The sequence below is a fragment of the Pseudophryne corroboree genome, chromosome 1 (assembly GCF_028390025.1).
Source record: "Pseudophryne corroboree isolate aPseCor3 chromosome 1, aPseCor3.hap2, whole genome shotgun sequence".
NCBI classification, from domain to species: Eukaryota; Metazoa; Chordata; class Amphibia; order Anura; family Myobatrachidae; genus Pseudophryne; species Pseudophryne corroboree.
The window spans coordinates 406,528,724-406,552,264 of NC_086444.1; the positions used below are offsets into that span (position 1 = coordinate 406,528,724).

At 48.6% G+C, this 23,541-nt stretch overlaps 1 protein-coding gene across 11 annotated transcripts in view; it reads right to left on the bottom strand.

Annotated features, from left to right (window-relative positions):
• Positions 1 to 23,541, bottom strand: part of ACACB (acetyl-CoA carboxylase beta) — a 469,976-nt gene that overhangs the window by 290,790 nt on the left and 155,645 nt on the right. The window contains exons 2-3 of one of the 11 annotated variants that reach the window (XM_063913252.1): positions 12,374 to 12,427; positions 579 to 673 (exon numbers count right to left, since the gene is read on the bottom strand). The exons of 8 other annotated variants lie outside the window; for them this stretch is intronic. Coding sequence is in view for 1 of the 3 variants with exons in the window: in XM_063913251.1 (XP_063769321.1) it covers positions 12,374 to 12,375 (2 nt within the window). In the remaining 2 variants the exon portion in view is untranslated. Of the gene's footprint in view, positions 1 to 492; positions 514 to 578; positions 674 to 12,373; positions 12,428 to 23,541 lie in introns of those variants that run through there. 2 more of the 11 variants (XM_063913251.1, XM_063913253.1) reach the window with 2 other exon arrangements.

A 23,541-nucleotide genomic window follows, 5' to 3' on the forward strand; every position in this document is an offset into this window, starting at 1 on the left:
GATCTGGAGCTCAAATGCAATTAAGTTGTACAGCAAGACTATGTGACGCATGAGAACAAGTCCACCTCTGAATGGTTCAGTCCTAACTTCAGGACCATAAACAGGCAGTTTATTCTTGAAAACCCTTCAATGTGGATGAATTAAAGCAATTCTGCAAAGAAGAGTGGAGCCAAAATTCCTCAACAACGATGTTAAAGACTGATCTCCAGTTACTGAAAGTGTTTGGTTGCAGTTTATGCAACTAAAAGGTGCGGGGGAGGGGGGGGGCAATTTATTTTTCACATGGTTGATATAGACCAGGGGTGGCCAACCAGTCAGAAACAAAGAGCCAAAAAATCTTGTTAGGCACGTCAAAGAGCCAACATCAAGCCACAGGCGCACATGCAGAAATGGGGTGCGGGCCTGTGGCTGCTAGGCCACGCCTCTGGTATAAAATACATTTAAAAAGCCAGATCCAACATAAAATACATTTAAAAAGCCACTTCCACATACCCTACTGTGTCACTTCAGCCAGCTACCTCATGTGTCAGTCCTGCCAGCACTCTCCTTTGTCCTTTGTTTGCCAGTGGGTGTCTCACCTCTAGTATCTGGCTCTCTCAGTTCTCAGTCTCCGTAGTGCTGCTGCCTGTCTGGCTGGAGTGCAGAAGTTTCTGGATCTGTTGCGGTCACGTGACTTCGAGTGTCGGGAGCCACATTTGAATAAAGAAAGAGCCGCATGAGGCTCAAGAGCCACAGGTTAGCCACCACTGATATAGACGTTCAATAAGGGGCGATACCATTGTAACAACTGAAGGGCTGCATGTTGAATTGCCTGGCATAGTGATAAAGCACAAGCAATGCACCAGAGTACTTGTGCAGAGAAATTAAGGGGGGGTATCGAACTAAAGGTGAAAAAACATCAGGTGCAACAAACGTATTTGTTTTTACAGGCTATCCAATTTGGATCGGCCATAAAAAATAAATAAAATAAAAACAAAAAAACAGCTTTCCTCCCGAAAACACACAGGTTCAGTTTCTGGAAATATGGTTTCGCCTGGTTTATGGAAATATGGTTTCTCCTGCCTGAGGCAGGTGAAACAAAATCCCTAATTAGCTGCGTCTCGTGCCTAATTAGCTATCCCCCTAGAACAGCAATTGATATATTGATAAGATAACCTAAGCCTTAAGGGGGGTACACATGGGAGATTTCTCCCAGAGGTGTGTGCTGAGCGATCCATCACAGACCACTCATAACACATCTCTCCCCCCCGCTCAGCAAAGCGCGATGTGCTGAGCGAGGGGGGACCTCTCATTTCACTCTGCGGTGAAATGAGCTCTCTCACTAGATTGGGTATGCATGCATAATCTAGAGCTGGCGATAGCGAAGCGCGGAGCCACGCATCGCTGTTGCCAGCACCCCTACACATGGAGCGATGTGTTCTTAATTTCTAAGCAATCTAGTCAGATTGCTTAGAAATTAAGGGGGGTCATTCCGACCCGATCGCTCGCTGCAGTTTCTCGCAGTGCAGCGATCGGGTTGGAACTGCGCATGTGCCGACGCTGCAGTGCGCCGGGGCATGCCAGCCGTCGTTGCCTAGCGATTGCCTCTGAGGCAGAGCCGGTCGCTGTGCGGGAGGGGGCTGGACGGCGGCATTAAGCCGCCGTTTAGGGTGTGCGGTCAGGCCAACGCAAGCGTGGCCGGACAGTTGGGGGGAGGGGGCCGCGGCAACTGCATGATGTCACATGCAGCCGCTGAAGGCCGGGGAGCAACGAGTAGCTCCCGGCCAGCACGCTAAAGTTGCGCTGGTCGGGAGCTACTCTCGAAGTGCAAAGGCATTGCCGCTGTGCGATGCCTTTGCACTTCTGCGGGGGGGGGGGGGGGGGGGGGCGGCACTGACATGCAGGGCGGACTAGCCCTGTGCTGAGAGTCCCCCCGCATGTCAGTGTCAATGATTGTAGCTGTGCTAAATTTAGCACAGCTACGATCAATTCGGAATGACCCCCTAAGTGAACATCGCTCTGTGTGTACCCCCCTTTACTGTTGGAGTTCTTAATCTTTCTCTGGGGAAGAAATCCTCGTCTCGCTCTCTCTCTCTCTACTGTAATATGAGAGGAGACAGTAACAAGAGTGCTGCTGAAGAGAAGAGACACTCCCTCCAGGTACACCAACAGAAGGTAACCTCTGGGTACATGAAAATCCATTTACCAGAACATTGTAAACACACAAATATAAAAATTCTTCAGGGTTCCACACGCAGCAATGCATTGAACTCCTAGCATAAGACAGTACAGTTGGGTCCGGGACTCAGGATCGACAGCAAAAAGGTCGACAAACCTTAGGTCGACGCCAATTGGTCGACAAACCTTAGGTCGACATGGACAAAAGGTTGACATGGACCAAAGGTCGACATGGACAAGGTAGACATGGACAAGGTAGACATGGAAAAAGGTCGACATGAGTTTTTTTTTTTGTTTTTTTGTGTTTTCTTCGTAGAGTGACCAGGAACCCCAATTAGTGCACCGTGTCCCCTCGCATGGCTCGCCATGCTTCGGGCATGGTGCCTTCACTCCGCTACCGCTTCGCTCGGCACAGATTACCGTTCCAATCGTAGTCCACGTGGATCGTTAAGTATGAAAAGGTTCCAAAAAAGAAAAAAATCGTGAAAAAATAAGAATTTACTTACCGATAATTCTATTTCTCGTAGTCCGTAGTGGATGCTGGGCACTCCGAAAGGACCATGGGGATTAGCGGCTCCGCAGGAGACTGGGCACATCTAAAGAAAGCTTTAGGACTATCTGGTGTGCACTGGCTCCTCCCCCTATGACCCTCCTCCAAGCCTCAGTTAGGATACTGTGCCCGGACGAGCGTACACAATAAGGAAGGATCTTGAATCCCGGGTAAGACTCTTACCAGCCACACCAATCACACCGTACAACTTGTGATCTGAACCCAGTTAACAGCATGATAACAGAAGGAGCCTCTGAAAAGATGGCTCACAACAACAAAAAACCCGATTTTTGTAACAATAACTATGTACAAGTAATGCAGACAATCCGCACTTGGGATGGGCGCCCAGCATCCACTACGGACTATGAGAAATAGAATTATCGGTAAGTAAATTCTTATTTTCTCTAACGTCCTAGTGGATGCTGGGGACTCCGAAAGGACCATGGGGATTATACCAAAGCTCCCAAACGGGCGGGAGAGTGCGGATGACTCTGCAGCACCGAATGAGAGAACTCCAGGTCCTCCTCAGCCAGGGTATCAAATTTGTAGAATTTAGCAAACGTGTTTGCCCCTGACCAAGTAGCAGCTCGGCAAAGTTGTAAAGCCGAGACCCCTCGGGCAGCCGCCCAAGATGAGCCCACTTTCCGTGTGGAATGGGCTTTTACAGATTTTGGCTGTGGCAGGCCTGCCACAGAATGTGCAAGCTGAATTGTACTACAAATCCAACGAGCAATCGTCTGCTTAGAAGCAGGAGCACCCAGCTTGTTGGGTGCATACAGGATAAAACAGCGAGTCAGATTTTCTGACTCCAGCCGTCCTGGAACATATATTTTCAGGGCCCTGACTACGTCCAGCAACTTGGAATCCTCCAAGTCCCTAGTAGCCGCAGGCACCACAAATAGGTTGGTTCAGGTGAAACGCTGAAACCACCTTAGGGAGAAACTGAGGACGAGTCCTCAATTTCGCCCTGTCCGAATGGAACATCAGATAAGGGCTTTTTCAGGATAAAGCCGCCAATTCTGACACGCGCCTGGCCCAGGCCAGGGCCAACAGCATGACCACTTTCCATGTGAGATATTGTAACTCCACAGATTTAAGTGGTTCAAACCAATGTGACTTTTGGAACCCAAAACCACATTGAGATCCCAAAGTGCCACTGGAGGCACAAAAGGAGGCTGTATATGCAGTACCCCTTTTACAAACGTCTGAACTTCAGGGACTGAAGCTAGTTCTTTTTGGAAGAAAATTGACAGGGCCGAAATTTGAACCTTAATGGACCCCCATTTCAGGCCCATAGACACTCCTGTTTGCAGGAAATGTAGGAATCGACCCAGTTGAATTTCCACCGTCGGGCCTTACTGGCCTCGCACCACGCAACATATTTTCGCCAATTGCGGTGATAATGTTTTTGCGGTTACATCCTTCCTGGCTTTGATCAGGATAGGGATGACTTCATCCGGAATGCCCTTTTTCCTTCAGGATCCGGCGTTCAACCGCCATGCCGTCAAACGCAGCCGCGGTAAGTCTTGGAACAGACAGGGTCCTTGCTGGAGCAGGTTCCTTCTTAGAGGTAGAGGCCACGGATCCTCCGTGAGCATCTCTTGAAGTTCCGGTTACCAAGTCCTTCTTGGCCAATCCGGAGCCACGAATATAGTGCTTACTCCTCACTATCTTATCAATCTCAGTACCTTGGGTATGAGAGGCAGAGGAGGGAACACATACCCTGACTGGTACACCCACGGTGTTACCAGAGCGTCTACAGCTATTGCCTGAGGGTCCCTGGACCTGGCGCAATACCTGTCGAGTTTTTCCCAACGGTTTATAATCATGTGGAAGACTTCTGGGTGAAGTCCCCACTCTCCCGGGTGGAGGTCGTGCTGAGGAAGTCTGCTTCCCAGTTGTCCACTCCCGGAATGAATATTGCTGACAGTGCTATTCCATGATTTTCCGCCCAGCGAAGAATCCTTGCAGCTTCTGCCATTGCCCTCCTGCTTCTTGTGCCACCCTGTCTGTTTACGTGGGTGACTGCCGTGATGTTGTCCGACTGGATCAACACTGGCTGACCTTGAAGCAGAGGTCTTGCTAAGCTTAGAGCATTGTAAATGTCCCTTAGCTTCAGGATATTTATGTGAAGTGATGTCTCCAGGCTTGACCATAAGTCCTGGATATTCCTTCCCTGTGTGACTGCTCCCCAGCCTCGCAGGCTGGCATCCGTGGTTACCAGGACCCAGTCCTGAATGCAGAATCTGCGGCCCTCTAGAAGATGAGCACTCTGCAACCACCACAGGAGGGACACCCTTGTCCTTGGTGACAGGGTTATCCGCTGATGCATCTGAAGATGCGACCCGGACCATTTGTCCAGCAGATCCCACTGGAAAGTTCTTGCGTGGAATCTGCCGAATGGGATTGCTTCGTAGGAAGCCACCATTTTACCCAGAACCCTGGTGCATTGATGCACTGAGACTTGGCTCGGTTTTAGGAGGTTCCTGACTAGCTCGGATAACTCCCTGGCTTTCTCCTCCGGGAGAAACACCTTTTTCTGGACTGTGTCCAGGATCATCCCTAGGAACAGAAGACAAGTCGTCGGAACCAGCTGCGATTTTGGAATATTGAGAATCCAACTGTGCTGCAGCAACACTACCTGAGATAGTGCTACACCGACCTCCAACTGTTCCCTGGATCTTACCCTTATCAGGGAATTGTCCAAGTAAGGGATAACTAAAATTCCCTTCCTTTGAAGGAATATCATCATTTCGGCCATTACCTTGGTAAAGACCCGGGGTGCCGTGGATCATCCATACGGCAGCGTCTGAACTGATAGTGACAGTTCTGTACCATAAAACCTGAGGTACCCTTGGTGAGAAGGGTAAATTTTGACATGAAGGTAAGCATCCTTGATGTCCCGAGACATCATGTAGTCCCCTTCTTCCAGGTTCGCAATCACTGCTCTGAGTGACTTAATCTTGAATTTGAACCTCTGTATGTAAGTGTTCAAAGATTTTAGATTTAGAATCGGTCTCACCGAGCCGTCCGGCTTCGGTACCACAACAGTGTGGAATAATACCCCGTTCCCTGTTGCAGGAGGGGTATCTTGATTATCACCTGCTGGGAATACAGCTTGTGAATGGCTTCCAAAACTGTCTCCCTGTCAGAAGGAGACATCGGTAAAGCCGACTTTAGGAAACGGCGAGGGGGAGACGTCTCGAATTCTAATTTGTACCCCTGAGATATCACCTGAAGGATCCAGGGGTCTACTTGCGAGTGAGCCCACTGCGCGCTGAAATTCATTGAGACGGGCCCCCCCACCGTGCCTGATTCTGCTTGTAAAGCCCCAGCGTATACTGAGGGCTTAGCAGAGGCGGGAGAGGGTTTCTGTTCCTGGGAACTGGCTGATTTCTGCAGCCTTTTTCCTCTCCCTCTGTCACGGGGCAGAAATGAGGAACCTTTTGCCCACTTATCCACGAAAAGACTGCGCCTGATAATACGGCGTCTTCTCATGTTGAGAGGCGACCTGGGGTACAAACGTGGATTTCCCAGCTGTTGCCGTGGCCACCAGGTCTGAAAGACCGACCCCAAATAACTCCTCCCCTTAATAAGGCAATACTTCCAAATGCCGTTTGGAATACACATCACCTGACCACTGACGTGTCCATAACCCTCTACTGGTAGAAATGGACAACGCACTTAGACTTGATGCCAGTCGGCAAATATTTTGCTGTGCATCACGCATATATAGAAATGCATCTTTCAAATGCTCTATAGGCAAAAATATACTGTCCCTATCTAGGGTATCAATATTTTCAGTCAGGGAATCCGACCACGTCAACCCAGCACTGCACATCCAGGCTGAGGCGATTGCTGGTCGCAGTATAACACCAGTATGTGTGTAAATACATTTTAGGATACCCTCCTGCTTTCTATCAGCAGGATCCTTAAGGGCGGCCATCTCAGGAGAGGATAGAGCCCTTACAAGCGTGTGAGCGCTTTATCCACCCTAGGGGGTGTTTCCCAACGCACCCTAACCTCTGGCGGGAAAGGATATAATGCCAATAACATTTTAGAAATTGTTACCGGGGGAAACCCACGCATCATCACACACCTCATTTAATTTCTCAGATTTAGGAAAACTACAGGTAGTTTTTCCTCACCGAACATAATACCTTTTTTTTTTGATGGTACTCGTATTATCAGAAATGTGTAAAACATTTTTCATTGCCTCAATCATGTAATGTGTGGCCCTACTGGAAGTCACATTTGTCTCTTCACCGTCGACACTGGAGTCAGTATCCGTGTCGGCGTCTATATTTGCCATCTGAGGTAACGGGCGCTTTATAGCCCCTGACGGCCTATGAGACGTCTGGACAGGCACAAGCTGAGTAGCCGGCTGTCTCATGTCAACCACTGTCTTTTATACAGAGCTGACACTGTCACGTAATTTCTTCCAACAGTTCATCCACTCAGGTGTCGACCTCCTAGGGGGTGACATCACTATTACAGGCAATCTGCTCCGTCTCCACATCATTTTCCTCCTCATACATGTCGACACAAAAGTACCGACATACAGCACACACACAGGGAATGCTCTGATAGAGGACAGGATCCCACTAGCCCTTTGGGGAGACAGAGGGAGAGTTTGCCAGCACACACCAGAGCGCTATATATATATATATATATATATATACAGGGATAACCTTATATAAGTGTTTTTCCCCTTATAGCTGCTGTATAGTTAATACTGTGCCTAATTTGTGCCCCCCTCTCTTTTTTAACCCTTTCTGTAGTGTAGTGACTGCAGGGGAGAGCCAGGGAGCTTCCCTCCAACGGAGCTGTGAGGGAAAATGGCGCCAGTGTGCTGAGGAGATAGGCTCCGCCCCCTTACCGGCGGCCTTATCTCCCGTTTTTTTATGTATTTTGGCAGGGGTTAAATGCATCCATATAGCCCAGGAGCTATATGTGATGCATTTTTTGCCATCCAAGGTGTTTATTATTGCGTCTCAGGGCGCCCCCCCCAGCGCCCTGCACCCTCAGTGACCGGAGTGTGAAGTGTGCTGAGAGCAGTGGCGCACAGCTGCAGTGCTGTGCGCTACCTTGTTGAAGACAGGACGTCTTCTGCCGCCGATTTTCCGGACCTCTTCTGCCTTCTGGCTCTGTAAGGGGGCCGGCGGCGCGGCTCTGGGACCCATCCAAGCTGGGCCTGTGATCGTCCCTCTGGAGCTAATGTCCAGTAGCCTAAGAAGCCCAATCCACTCTGCACGCAGGTGAGTTCGCTTCTTCTCCCCTTAGTCCCTCGATGCAGTGAGCCTGTTGCCAGCAGGTCTCACTGAAAATAAAAAACCTAAACTAAAACTTTCACTAAGAAGCTCAGGAGAGCCCCTAGTGTGCACCCTTCTCGTTCGGGCACAGAGATCTAACTGAGGCTTGGAGGAGGGTCATAGGGGGAGGAGCCAGTGCACACCAGATAGTCCTAAAGCTTTCTTAGATGTGCCCAGTCTCCTGCGGAGCCGCTAATCCCCATGGTCCTTTCGGAGTCCCCAGCATCCACTAGGACGTTAGAGAAACTAATGTCGACCTTTTTCCATGTCGACCTTGTTCCTGTCGACATTTTGTCCATGTCGACCTAAGGTTTGTCGACCAATTGGCGTCGACCTAAGGTTTGTCGACCTTTTTGCTGTCGATCTGGAGTCCGGATACCGTACAGTTGGCCCCCTGTAAACACTTATCTTGTCCTGAAACTCCTCGTTTTTACCCATAAAACGGAGTGCATTTACAGAAAAAAAAAGGAAGAGGAAGAGCTTTGTCTAAGCTTCAACATACAGTAAAGTCAAGAAAAAAAAGATATAAAATAAATGTACTATATACTGTACATGCTGTAGTTCTATCAGAACGTACATTTGGTTAGCCAGTACGGACTTTTGAAGATTTTACTACACAAAGTTTATTTACCTCTTCAGTATTGTTTGCTACTTTAGTTACAAAAATGTAACATATACAGAAAATGCTTCATGTAAAGAACATTACACTAGAGACAACCTTGTCGGAAGCAAATTAACCTGCCAGTTTGTTTTTGGATATGTCAGAACACACAGGGGGGTAAATTTACTAAGATTCGTAATTTTCCGTTTGAGGTCAAAGTTCAATCACGAATGATATCGAAAGTGTAAATATGCAACTTTTTGAATTTAGTACGACTAATTTACTAAGCTGCCGTATTCTGCATTTTCGGGTTTACCGATGTCGATGTCATTCGTTTTTTTAGGCAGTGTTTTACGTGAGTGACTTGTAAAACACTGCCGACTTTAATACAATGAATCTCGGCCGGATCTGAGAGATCCGTGCAGGGCTTCATTGTGCACCTTGTAAAAAAAAAAAAAAAATGTTTAAACTTAAAAAAAAAATTGCGTGGGGTCCACCCTCCTAAGCCAAACCAGCCTCGGGCTCTTTGAGCCGGTCCTGGTTGCAAAAATATGGGTAAAAAATTGACAGGGGTTCCCCCATATTTAAGCAACCAGCACCGGGCTCTGCGCCTGGTCCTGGTTCCAAAAATACGGGGGACAAAAAGCGTAGGGGTCCCCCGTATTTTTGAAACCAGCACCGGGCTCCACTAGCTGGACAGATAATGCCACAGCCGGGGGTCACTTTTATACAGTGCCTTGCGGCCGTGGCATCAAATATCCAACTAGTCACCCCTGGCCGGGGTACCCTGGGGGAGTGGGGACCCCTTCAATCAAGGGGTCCCCCCCCAGCCACCCAAGGGCCAGGGGTGAAGCCCGAGGCTGTCCCCCCCATCCAATGGGCTGCGGATGGGGGGCTGATAGCCTTTGTTGAAAGTTATGAATATTGTTTTTAGTAGCAGTACTACAAGTCCCAGCAAGCCTCCCCCGCAAGCTGGTACTTGGAGAACCACAAGTACCAGCATGCGGCGGTAAACCGGGCCCGCTGGTACCTGTAGAACTACTACTAAAAAAATACCCCAATAAAGACATTACACACACACCTTGAAAGTATAACTTTAATGCATACAATACACACCACCATATACACATACTTACCTTATGTTCACACGAGGGTCGGTCCTCTTCTCCATGTAGAATCCATGGTGTACCTGTTGAAAAAATTCTACTCACCAAATCCAGTGTAGAGGGCTCCTCGGATAATCCATTTGTAATCCACGTACTTGTAAAAATAAAAAAACGGGACACCCGACCACGAACTGAAAGGGGCCCCATGTTTTCACATGGGACCCCTTTCCCCGAATGCCAGAAACCCCCTCTGACTGATGTCTAAGTGGGTTTCTTCAGCCAATCAGGGAGCGCCACGTTGTGGCACCCTCCTGATCGGCTGTGTGCTCCTGTACTGTCTGACAGGCGGCACACGGCAGTGTTACAATGTAGCGCCTATGCGCTCCATTGTAACCAATGGTGGGAACTTTGTGGTCAGCGGTTGACCGAAAGTGACCTCACCGCTGACCACAAAGTTCCCACCATTGGTTACAATGGAGCGCATAGGCGCTACATTGTAATACTGCCGTGTGCCGCCTGTCAGACAGTACAGGAGCACACAGCCGATCAGGAGGGTGCCACAACGTGGCGCTCCCTGATTGGCTGAAGAAACCCACTTAGACATCAGTCAGAGGGGGTTTCTGGCTTTCGGGGAAAGGGGTCCCATGTGAAAACATGGGGCCCCTTTCAGTTCGTGGTCGGGTGTCCCGTTTTTTTATTTTTACAAGTACGTGGATTACAAATGGATTATCCGAGGAGCCCTCTACACTGGATTTGGTGAGTAGAATTTTTTCAACAGGTACACCATGGATTCTACATGGAGAAGAGGACCGACCCTCGTGTGAACATAAGGTAAGTATGTGTATATGGTGGTGTGTATGTATGCATTAAAGTTATACTTTCAAGGTGTGTGTGTAATGTCTTTATTGGGGTATTTTTTTAGTAGTAGTACTACAGGTACCAGCTGGCACTTGTGGTTCTCCAAGTACCAGCTTGCGGGGGAGGCTTGCTGGGACTTGTAGTACTGCTACTAAAAACAATATTCATAACTTTCAACAAAGGCTATCAGCCCCCCATCCACAGCCCATTGGATGGGGGGGGGGGACAGCCTCGGGCTTCACCCCTGGCTCTTGGGTGGCTGGGGGGGGGGACCCCTTGATTGAAGGGATCCCCACTCCCCCAGGGTACCCCGGCCAGGGGTGACTAGTTGGATATTTGATGCCACGGCCGCAAGGCACTGTATAAAAGTGACCCCCGGCTGTGGCATTATCTGTCCAGCTAGTGGAGCCCGGTGCTGGTTTCAAAAATACGGGGGACCCCTACGCTTTTTGTCCCCCGTATTTTTGGAACCAGGACCAGGCGCAGAGCCCGGTGCTGGTTGTTTAAATATGGGGGAACCCCTGTCAATTTTTTCCCCATATTTTGGCAACCAGGGCCGGCTCAAAGAGCCCGAGGCTGGTTTGGTTTAGGAGGGGGGACCCCACGCATTTTTTTTTTTTTTAAATTAAAACATTTCCCACCCCTTCCCATTGAAAAACATGCACGGATCTCATGGATCCGTGCATGCCTATACAAACACGGGATAAAAAAGCAGGTCTGTTTTTTTTTAGCACTTTTTCACGATTTGTATTTCATCACGGCATTGTTTGGCTATTGTCGGCAGTGTTTGTGTTTTGCACTTTTTAGTAAATTCCCGATTTCTACCAAATTGCAGGCGTATTTGACCGATGGTGTATTGATTCGTGATTTTTTCCTAGGACTTCAAAAATATTACGAATGCCCTCATCACTGCCGTGATTTTTGCTTAGTAAATTACCGAGATGACACTTTGAAGAAAAAACGGCATCTCGGTCAAAATCGGGACCTTAGTAAATATACCCCAGGGTCTGATCTTTAAAAAGAAAAAGGACTTGCCGTGGTGGTGCTCAAAAGAAATTGAACACCGTGTGTGGGGGGGGGGGGGGGGGGGGGAACACACCCAAATGAATACCAAAAATCTTGCTCCTACGGGAAAAACCCAGAGGTGCAAGATTTTTGAAAAATACACACCCAAATGAATATGCCCCATAGGCGCACAGACTGACCGTCCAGAATTCAATCAACAATGAGGTCAAAATAATGTCAGAAAAGGGTCAGCACATAAGTATTTAAAGTCTGATTCAAATGGTCTGGTGGTGCACAAAGATATCTAACAAAAGGGAGCATGCAGGTCTAATGCAGAGCTGTGCACAAATGCATTAGCAGCTGCAGACTTATACGCAGCAGTTGTAAGAAAATATGCATATGCAGCTGCCACCTGGATTTGTACTGAGACACCCAACAGCTGCTTTGCAAATCCCAGAACATTTGATTAGCGAATTTCAGAAAAGCCCTACGGTCATGCTGCATGGCTGCAGGAAGTAAGACGCTGGAGACATTACAGCTGTGTACAGGATTGCAGTCATGCCTCAAACACTCCCCCAAAATGGTTGCAACACACCTACGTTTTAGCAGCAACTCCCTCTTACCTCCCCCAAACGGTCCCCGACTGTTAATCACTTTGAGCACAAATCCTGTGAACATCATAAAACCATAGCGGCACATGCACAGTGCAATTTACATGCATAGGCACACCGCCGATAATCATTCAACTGGGAGGGGGGGGGGGGGGGGGATTGTGCTTACGTACATCTCTGAATCAGGCCCGAAGTATACTGATAATGGGTACTCCAATCATGTCAACCTGACGGCAAGAATCACAAAGGTAGATACACGGTACACCATATTGTTTAGAGAGCTTTAGATAGGTATTCATAACTACAGAAGTGCACTGGGACATCTCAGTCCTGATGGCATATCCTGACACACACATTCACACTAATGTCATTAATATAGTTTAATCAACACAATTATTAAAATATATTACTATAATAAAGTATCCTAATATCTGAATTTACTTTAGTTTTAATGATTTCTTGGAAATAACTGTGTTTAACCAAATCAAGGCCTAATGTATATTTAATGATAAGAGAACCTCTCAGAGGCTTGCTTTCTGTCATTTTATCTTGATTAATCACTCATATATATACCCTGTTGTCACAGAAAAACAATAAAACCTTGATTATTATCCAATTAAAGGTTCCAATGATCCTAAAAGCTTAGCTAAAATATTTTAGTAAATCCACGTTCTGTATATTATCTTTATAGGAAACATAATTGGTCATATCAATACTTTGCATAATAAGTCAAATATTTGCAAACTTTGAAAGCAACAAAAATAAGAATTTACTCACCGGTAACTCTATTTCTCGTAGTCCGTAGTGGATGCTGGGAACTCCGTAAGGACCATGGGGAATAGACGGGCTCCGCAGGAGACTGGGCACTCTAAAAGAAAGATTAGGTACTATCTGGTGTGCACTGGCTCCTCCGTCTATGCCCCTCCTCCAGACCTCAGTTAGGGAAACTGTGCCCGGAAGAGCTGACACAACAAGGAAAGGATTTGGAATCCAGGGTAAGACTCATACCAGCCACACCAATCACACTGTACAACTTGTGATAACCATACCCAGTTAACAGTATGAACAACTGAGCCTCATTTAACGGATGGCTCATAACAATAACCCTTTAGTTAAGCAATAACTATATACATGTATTGCAGAGAGTCCGCACTTGGGACGGGCGCCCAGCATCCACTACGGACTACGAGAAATAGAATTACCGGTGAGTAAATTCTTATTTTCTCTGACGTCCTAGTGGATGCTGGGAACTCCGTAAGGACCATGGGGATTATACCAAAGCTCCCAAACGGGCGGGAGAGTGCGGATGACTCTGCAGCACCGCATGAGCAAACTCAAGGTCCTCCTCAGCCAGGGTATCAAACTTGTAGAACTTAGCAAACTTGTTTGACCCCGACCAAGTAGCAGCTCGGCAAAGCTGTAAAGCCGAGACCCCTCGGGCAGCCGCCCAAGAAGAGCCCACCTTCCTTGTGGAATGGGCTTTCACCATTTTGGATGCGGCAATCCAGCCGCAGAGTGAACCAGCTGAATCGTGCTATAGATCCAGCGAGCAATAGTCTGCTTCGAAGCAGGAGCGCCAACCTTGTTGGCTGCATACAGAATAAACAGCGAGTCAGACTTTCTGACTCCCGCCGTTCCGGAAACATAAATTTTCAAAGCCCGGACTACGTCCAGCAACTTGGAATCCTCCAAGTCCCTAGTAGCAGCAGGCACCACAATAGGCTGGTTCAAATGAAACGATGATACCACCCTAGGGAGAAATTGGGGACGAGTCCTCAATTCTGCCCTGTCCATATGGAAGATCAGATAAGGGCTTTTACATGACAAAACCGCCAATTCTGACACACGCCTAGCCGAAGTTAAGGCCAATAGCATGACCACTTTCCACGTGAGATATTTTAGCTCCACGGTCTTAAGTGGCTCAAACCAGTGGGATTTCAGGAAATCCAACACAACGTTAAGATCCCAAGGTGCCACCGGTGGCCCAAAAGGAGGCTGAATATGCAGCACCCCCGGAACAACGTCTGAACTTCAGGCAGTGAAGCCAGTTCTTTTTGAGAGAAAATGGATAGGGCCGAAATCTTGACCTTTATGGATCCTAATTTTAGGCCCATAGTCACTCCTGACTGTAGGAAGTGCAGGAATCAACCCCGCTGGAATTCCTCTGTAGGGCCTTCCCGGCCTCAAACCAAGCAACCTATTTTCGCTATATACAGTGAAAAAGTCTTGCTGTCACGTCTTTCCTAGCCTTTATCAGCGTAGGAATAACTGCATCCGGAATGCCCTTTTCCGCTATGATCCGGCGTTCAACCGCCATGCCGTCAAATGCAGCCGCGGTAAGTCTTGGAACAGACAGGGCCCCTGTTGCAACATGTCCTGTCTGAGAGGCAGAAGCCCTGAGTCCTCTGAGAGCATTTCTTGCAGCTCCGGGTACCGAGTCCTTCTTGGCCAATTCGGAGCAAAGAATATTGTTCTCACTCCTCCTTTTATTACAATTCTCAGCCTTGGGTATGAGAGGAAGAGGAGGGAATACATAGACCGACTGGAACACCCACGGTGTTACTAGTGCGACCACAGCTATCACCTTAGGGTCCCTTGACCCGGCGTAAAACCTTTTTTAGCTTTTTATTGAGGTGGGACGCCATCTAGTCCACCTGAGGCAGTTCCCATCAATTTGCAAACTGCGTGAAGACTTTCTGATGAAGTCCCCACTTTCCCGGGTGGAGGTCGTGCCTGCTGAGGAAGTCTGCTTCCCAGTTGTCCACTCCCGGAATGAACACTGCTGACAGTGCGCTTACTTGATTCTCCGCCCAGCGAAGAATTCTGGTGGCTTCTACCCTCGCCACCCTGCTCCTTGTGCCGCCTTGGCGGTTTACATGAACCCCTGCGGTCTGACTGGATCAGAACCGGTTGGTCGCGAAGCAGGATCTCCGCTTGACTTAGGGCGTTGTATATGGCCCTTAGTTCGAGGATATTGATGTGGAGGCAAGTCTGTTGACTTGACCACAGACCTTGGAAATTTCTTCCCTGTGTAACTGCCCCCCACCCTCGGAGGCTTGCATCCGTGGTCACCAGGATCCAGTCCTGAATGCCGAATCTGCGGCCCTCGAGAAGGTGAGCACTCTGCAGCCACCACAGGAGAGACACCCTGGCCCTGGGGGATAGGGTGATTAACCGATGCATCTGAAGAGGTGATCCGGACCACTTGTCCAGTAAGCCCCATTGGAAGGTCCTCGCATGGAACCTGCCTAAGGGGATGGCCTCGTATGATGCCACCATCCTTCCCAGGACTCGAGTGCAGTGATGCATTGACACCTGTTTTGGTTTTAATAGATTCCTGACCAGTGTCATGAGCTCCTGAGCTCTCTCTATCGGGAGATGAACCCTTTTCTGGTCTGTGTCTAGGATCGTGCCTAGGAGAGGCAGATGAGCTGTAGGAACCAACTGCGACTTATGAATATATAGAATCCAGCCGTGTTGCCGTTACACTTCCAGAGAAAGTGATACGCTGTTCAGCAACTGCTCTCTTGATATCGCTTGTATGAGGAGATCGTCCAAGTACGTGATAATAGTGACACCTTGCTTCCGCAGGAGCACAATCATATCCGCCATTACCTTGGTTATGACAATCCCGTACCGCAATCCTGAGGTACGCCTAATGAGGTGGATAAATGGGGACATGAAGGTATGCATCCCTTATGACCCGATTCACGATAAAGTCTCCCTCTTTTTAGGCTTGCCCTGACCGCTCTTAGCAATTCCATCTTGAACTTGAACCTTCTCAGGTATATGTTCAGGGATTTTTAATTCAATATGGGTCTGACCGAACCGTCTGGTTTCGGGATTACAACATGGTCGAATAATAACACCCTCTTGTTGAAGGAGGGGACCCTTGACCACCACCTGTTAAAGATACAATTTGCGAATTGCAGTTAACACTGGCTCCCTCTCTTGGGGGGAAGCCCGCAGGGCCGTCGGTCTGGGTAGTATACTAGAATGTGCACGCTATCTGCAGGATCCCTGAGAACAGCAAGTGCTACCGTCTGTGCAAACAGGACACCCTAGGGGAAGATTCTCAACACATCCTGGCCCTAGTGGGGAAAGGATACAGCCTGAGAATTCTCTTGTGGGAAGCTGCCGTATCTTGTCTGGAGATTCCCGCTCTTTTTCCTCATGAGAGGAGGGAAATTTACCTCAGCATTCTTCCCCTTAAACATGTGTACTCTCGTGTCAGGGACAGATGAGTCATCAGTGATATGCAAATCATCTTTTATTTCAATAATCATATATTGAATACCTTCTAGCCATCTTGGCTGTAACTTTGCATTATCGTAGTCGACAGTGGAGTTAAACTCCGTGTCGATACCAGTGTTTGTTATTTTGGATAGTGAGCATTGTGAGACTCTGAAGGTCTCTGTGACATAGGGACAGACATGGGTAGATTTCCTGTCTGTTCCCTAACCATTTGTGCAATAAATTCACCTTAGCCCTTACACATATCCAAACAGGTGTCGGCGTTGTCGACGGAGACACCCTCTCACACACACATCCGCTCTATCACCTCCTTAGAGGAGCCTTTTACCTCAGACATGTCGACACACGCGTACCGACACACCACACACACAGGGGATGCTCTATTTGAGGACAGTTCCCCCACAAGGCCCTTTGGAGAGACAGAGAGAGAGTATGCCAGCACACATCCCAGCGCTATATAACCCAGGGATTACACTACAACTCAGTGTTTACCCAGTAGCTGCTGTATATACAATTTTTGCGCCTAAGTTTATGTGCCCCCCCCCTCTCTTTTCACCCTTTGTGTACCAGGATACTGCAGGGGAGAGCCTGGGGAGCTTCCTTCCAGCGCAGCTGTGAAGAGAAAATTGCGCTGGTGTGCTGAGGAAGAAGGTCCCGCCCCCTCAGCGGCGGGCTTCTGTCCTGTTTCTGACTAAAAATGTCGGGGGTTTTACACATATACAGTCACAGACTGTATTATGTGTATTTTTATGCCAAAGGTATTTTTATTGCTGCCCGGGGCGGCGGCGCCCCCCCCCCCCCCCCCAAGCAGGTAGGTTTGCTTCTCTCCCCTCAGTCCCACGAAGCAGTGAGTCTGTTGCCAGCAGATCTCACTGAAAATAAAAAACCTAACAAATACTTTCTTTCTAGCAAGCTCAGGAGAGCCCACTAGGAGCACCCAGCTCTGGCCGGGCACAGATTCTAACTGAGGTCTGGAGGAGGGGCATAGAGGGAGGAGCCAGTGCACACCAGATAGTACCTAATCTTTCTTTTAGAGTGCCCAGTCTCCTGCGTTGCCCGTCTATTCCCCATGGTCCTTACGGAGTCCCCAGCATCCACTAGGACGTCAGAGAAATAATGTTTATTGCACAAATACCCCATATAAAAGAACTTACAGGGGGAGATTTTATTAGGTGCTGGGTTTACCTTGTAGCTAAATGAACGCTCTACCTTATTTCATTAGGTGGGGACCCCACGCGCTAAGCCCCAGAGGGTGAATTTTTCCTTGCAGCCTTAGCAGCTACTTTGACCTGTAGACCCTGATAAAACATTGACATGATAGAATGTCGACATATCATCCCTGGTGGCCCAGCATTCCCTTACTTGGTCCCAACAGCTGCAGCGGATCTAGCAGTGTCTTCCAGGTCCTGGTGGTCATGTGACTGTCACTTCCAGTCATCTGATGGAGCAGCGTTCCAGTGAGTATTCTCCCCCTAGCCCTAATACCTACCATAATGTTCCTTCTAGTGTCTAACCCTAACCTCCTCCCAGTGCCTAAAGGTGTGTAGACACGGCGCGATGCGCCATATGCCAGACATTGACTATTCGACGGGGCCGGAGCCAATATAGTCAATGTTGAGCTGCCTGCACAGTCTATTTTTCCTTGCAATGCCGATCCCATCGGCATCACCATCGAAAGGACTATACACACAGTGCGATATGCACTTACGATTTAGAGTATATAGTCAAAATCGTAAGACGAACCGCACCGAGTGTACACAGCTTTACTCTACGTCTCACAGCCTAACCAAAATGTCAACATTCTGAGAATGTCAAGATTTGACTTGTCTACATTTCAAATGCCGACAGTGTGAACATGTTGCCTGTAGACATTTTAATAATGTTTAAATAGTGGTATCAACATTATAAATCTCAACATTGACATTGTCATCTTAATGGTTACATCCCGGTCAAAACAGCAATAAAAATAAGAATTTACTTACCGATAATTCTATTTCTCGTAGTCCGTAGTGGATGCTGGGGACTCCGTCAGGACCATGGGGAATAGCGGCTCCGCAGGAGACAGGGCACAAAAGTAAAAGCTTTTTGATCAGGTGGTGTGCACTGGCTCCTCCCCCTATGACCCTCCTCCAAGCCTCAGTTAGGATACTGTGCCCGGACGAGCGTACACAATAAGGAAGGATTTTGAATCCCGGGTAAGACTCATACCAGCCACACCAATCACACTGTACAACCTGTGATCTGAACCCAGTTAACAGCATGATAACAGCGGAGCCTCTGAAAAGATGGCTCACAACAATAATAACCCGATTTTTGTAACAATAACTATGTACAAGTATTGCAGACAATCCGCACTTGGGATGGGCGCCCAGCATCCACTACGGACTATGAGAAATAGAATTATCGGTAAGTAAATTCTTATTTTCTCTGACGTCCTGAGTGGATGCTGGGGACTCCGTCAGGACCATGGGGATTATACCAAAGCTCCCAAACGGGCGGGAGAGTGCGGATGACTCTGCAGCACCGAATGAGAGAACTCCAGGTCCTCCTCAGCCAGGGTATCAAATTTGTAGAATTTTTCAAACGTGTTTGCCCCTGACCAAGTAGCAGCTCGGCAAAGTTGTAAAGCCGAGACCCCTCGGGCAGTCGCCCAAGAACAGCCCACCTTCCTTGTGGAATGGGCATTTACATATTTTGGCTGTGGCAGGCCTGCCACAGAATGTGCAAGCTGAATTATACTACACATCCAACTAGCAATCGTCGGCTTTAGAAGCAAGAGCACCCAGTTTGTTGGGTGCATACAGGATAACAGCAAGTCAGTTTTCCTGACTCCAGCCGTCCTGGAAACCTATATTTTCAGGGCCCTGACAACATCTAGCAACTTGGAGTCCTCCAAGTCCCTAGTAGCCGCAGGTACCACAATAAGCTGGTTCAGGTGAAACGCTGACACCACCTTAGGGAGAAACTGGGGACGAGTCCGCAGCTCTGCCCTGTCCGAATGGACAATCAGATATGGGCTTTTGTGAGACAAAGCCGCCAATTCTGACACTCGCCTGGCCGAGGCCAGGGCCAACAGCATGGTCACTTTCCATGTGAGATATTTCAAATCCACAGATTTGAGCGGTTTAAACCAATGTGATTTGAGGAATCCCAGAACTACGTTGAGATCCCACAGTGCCACTGGAGGCACAAAAGGGGTTTGTATATGCAGTACTCCCTTGACAAACTTCTGGACTTCAGGAACTGAAGCCAATTCTTTCTGGAAGAAAATCGACAGGGCCGAAATTTGAACCTTAATGGACCCCAATTTGAGGCCCATAGACACTCCTGTTTGTAGGAAATGCAGGAATCGACCGAGTTGAAATTCCTCCGTGGGGGCCTTCCTGGCCTCACACCATGCAACATATTTTCGCCAAATGCGGTGATAATGTTGTGCGGTCACCTCCTTCCTGGCTCTGACCAGGGTAGGGATGACCTCTTCCGGAATGCCTTTTTCCCTTAGGATCCGGCGTTCAACCGCCATGCCGTCAAACGCAGCCGCGGTAAGTCTTGGAACAGACATGATCCTTGCTGAAGCAAGTCCCTTCTTAGTATCTCTTGAAGTTCCGGGTACCAAGTCCTTCTTGGCCAATCCGGAGCCACGAGTATAGTTCTTACTCCTCTCCGTCTTATAATTCTCAGTACCTTGGGTATGAGAGGCAGAGGAGGGAACACATACACCGACTGGTAAGCCCACGGTGTTACCAGAGCGTCCCAGCTATTGCCTGAGGGTCTCTTGACCTGGCGCAATACCTGTCCAGTTTTTTGTTCAGACGGGACGCCATCATGTCCACCTTTGGTCTTTCCCAACGGTTCACAATCATGTGGAAGACTTCCAGATGAAGTCCCCACTCTCCCGGGTGGAGGTCGTTCCTGCTGAGGAAGTCTGCTTCCCAGTTGTCCACTCCCGGAATGAACACCGCTGACAGTGTTATCACATGATTTTTCGCCCAGCGAAGAATCCTTGCTGCCAATGCCCTCCTGCTTCTTGTGCCGCCCTGTCTGTTTACGTGGGCGACTGCCGTGATGTTGTCCGACTGGATCAGCACCGGTTGACTTTGAAGCAGAGGTCTTCCTAGGCTCAGAGCATTGTAAATTGCCACTAGCTCCAGTATATTTATGTGGAGAGAAGTCTCCAGACTTGACCACACTCCTTGGAAATTTCTTCCCTGTGTGACTGCTCCCCAGCCTCTCAGGCTGGCATCCGTGGTCACCAGAACCCAGTCCTGAATGCCGAATGTGCTGCCCTCTAGTAGATGAGCACTCTGCAGCCACCACAGAAGAGACACCCTTGTCCTTGGAGACAGGATTATCCGCTGATGCATCTGAAGATGCGATCCGGACCATTCGTCCAGCAGATCCCACTGAAAAATTCTTGCGTGAAATCTGACGAATGGAATCGCTTCGTAAGAAGCCACCATTTTTCCCAGGACTCTTGTGCATTGATGCACTGACACTTGGCCTGGTTTTAGGAGGTTTCTGACTAGCTCGGATAACTCCCTGGCTTTCTCCTCCGGGAGAAACACCTTTTTCTGGACTGTGTCCAGAATCATCCCTAGGAACAGCAGACGTGTCGTCGGAAACAGCTGCGATTTTGGAATATTTAGAATCCACCCGTGCTGTCGTAGAACTACTTGAGATAGTGCTACTCTGACCTCCAACTGTTCTCTGGACCTTGCCCTTATCAGGAGATCGTCCAAATAAGGGATAATTAAGACGCCTTTTCTTTGAAGAAGAATCATCATTTCGGCCATTACCTTGGTAAAGACCCGGGGTGCCGTGGACAATCCAAACGGCAGCGTCTGAAACTGATAGTGACAGTTCTGTACCACGAACCTGAGGTACCCTTGGTGAGAAGGGCAAATTGGGACATGGAGGTAAGCATCCTTGATGTCCAGGGACACCATATAGTCCCCTTCTTCCTGGTTTGCTATCACTGCTCTGAGTGACTCCATCTTGATTTGAACCTTTGTATGTAATTGTTCAAAGATTTCAGATTTAGAATAGGTCTCACCGAGCCGTCTGGCTTCAGTACCACAATATAGTGTGGAATAATACCCCTTTCCTTGTTGTAGGAGGGGTACTTTGATTATCACCTGCTGGGAATACAGCTTGTGAATTGTTTCCAATACTGCCTCCCTGTCGGAGGGAGACGTTGGTAAAGCAGACTTCAGGAACCTGCGAGGGGGAGACGTCTCGAATTTCCAATCTGTACCCCTGGGATACTACTTGTAGGATCCAGGGGTCCACTTGCGAGTGAGCCCACTGCGCGCTGAAACTCTTGAGACGACCCCCCACCGCACCTGAGTCCGCTTGTACGGCCCCAGCGTCATGCTGAGGACTTGGCAGAAGCGGTGGAGGGCTTCTGTTCCTGGGAAGGGACTGCCTGCTGCAGTCTTCTTCCCTTTCCTCTACCCCTGGGCAGATATGACTGGCCTTTTGCCCGTTTGCCCTTATGGGGACGAAAGGACTGAGGCTGAAAAGACGGTGTCTTTTTCTGCTGAGATGTGACTTGGGGTAAAAAAGGTGGATTTTCCAGCTGTTGCCGTGGCCACCAGGTCCGATGGACCGACCCCAAATAACTCCTCCCCTTTATACGGCAATACTTCCATGTGCCGTTTGGAATCTGCATCACCTGACCACTGTCGTGTCCATAAACATCTTCTGGCAGATATGGACATCGCACTTACTCTTGATGCCAGAGTGCAAATATCCCTCTGTGCATCTCGCATATACAGAAATGCATCCTTTAAATGCTCTATAGTCAATAAAATACTGTCCCTGTCAAGGGTATCAATATTTTCAGTCAGGGAATCCGACCAAGCCACCCCAGCGCTGCACATCCAGGCTGAGGCGATCGCTGGTCGCAGTATAACACCAGTATGTGTGTATATACTTTTTAGGATATTTTCCAGCCTCCTATCAGCTGGCTCCTTGAGGGCGGCCGTATCTGGAGACGGTAACGCCACTTGTTTTGATAAGCGTGTGAGCGCCTTATCCACCCTAAGGGGTGTTTCCCAACGCGCCCTAACTTCTGGCGGGAAAGGGTATACCGCCAATAATTTTCTATCGGAGGAAACCCACGCATCATCACACACTTCATTTAATTTATCTGATTCAGGAAAAACTACAGGTAGATTTTTCACACCCCACATAATACCCTTTTTTGTGGTACTTGTAGTATCAGAAATATGTAACACCTCCTTCATTGCCCTTAACATGTAACGTGTGGCCCTAATGGAAAATACGTTTGTTTCTTCACCGTCGACACTGGAGTCAGTGTCCGTGTCTGTGTCTGTGTCGACCGACTGAGGTAAATGGGCGTTTTAAAGACCCTGACGGTGTTTGAGACGCCTGGACAGGTACTAATTGGTTTGCCGGCCGTCTCATGTCGTCAACCGACCTTGCAGCGTGTTGACATTATCACGTAATTCCCTAAATAAGCCATCCATTCCGGTGTCGACTCCCTAGAGAGTGACATCACCATTACAGGCAATTGCTCCGCCTCCTCACCAACATCGTCCTCATACATGTCGACACACACGTACCGACACACAGCACACACACAGGGAATGCTCTGATAGAGGACAGGACCCCATTAGCCCTTTGGGGAGACAGAGGGAGAGTTTGCCAGCACACACCAAAACGCTATAATTATACAGGGACAACCTTATATAAGTGTTTTCCCTTATAGCATCTTAATATATAATAATATCGCCAAATAAGTGCCCCCCCTCTCTGTTTTAACCCTGTTTCTGTAGTGCAGTGCAGGGGAGAGCCTGGGAGCCTTCCTAGCAGCGGAGCTGTGTAGGAAAATGGCGCTGTGTGCTGAGGAGAATAGGCCCCGCCCCCTTTTCGGCGGGCTTCTTCTCCCGTTTTTCTGACAACCTGGCAGGGGTTAAATACATCCATATAGCCCCAGAGGCTATATGTGATGTATTTTTAGCCAGCATAGGTACTTTCATTGCTGCCCAGGGCGCCCCCCCCCAGCGCCCTGCACCCTCAGTGACCGTTGGTGTGAAGTGTGCTGAGAGCAATGGCGCACAGC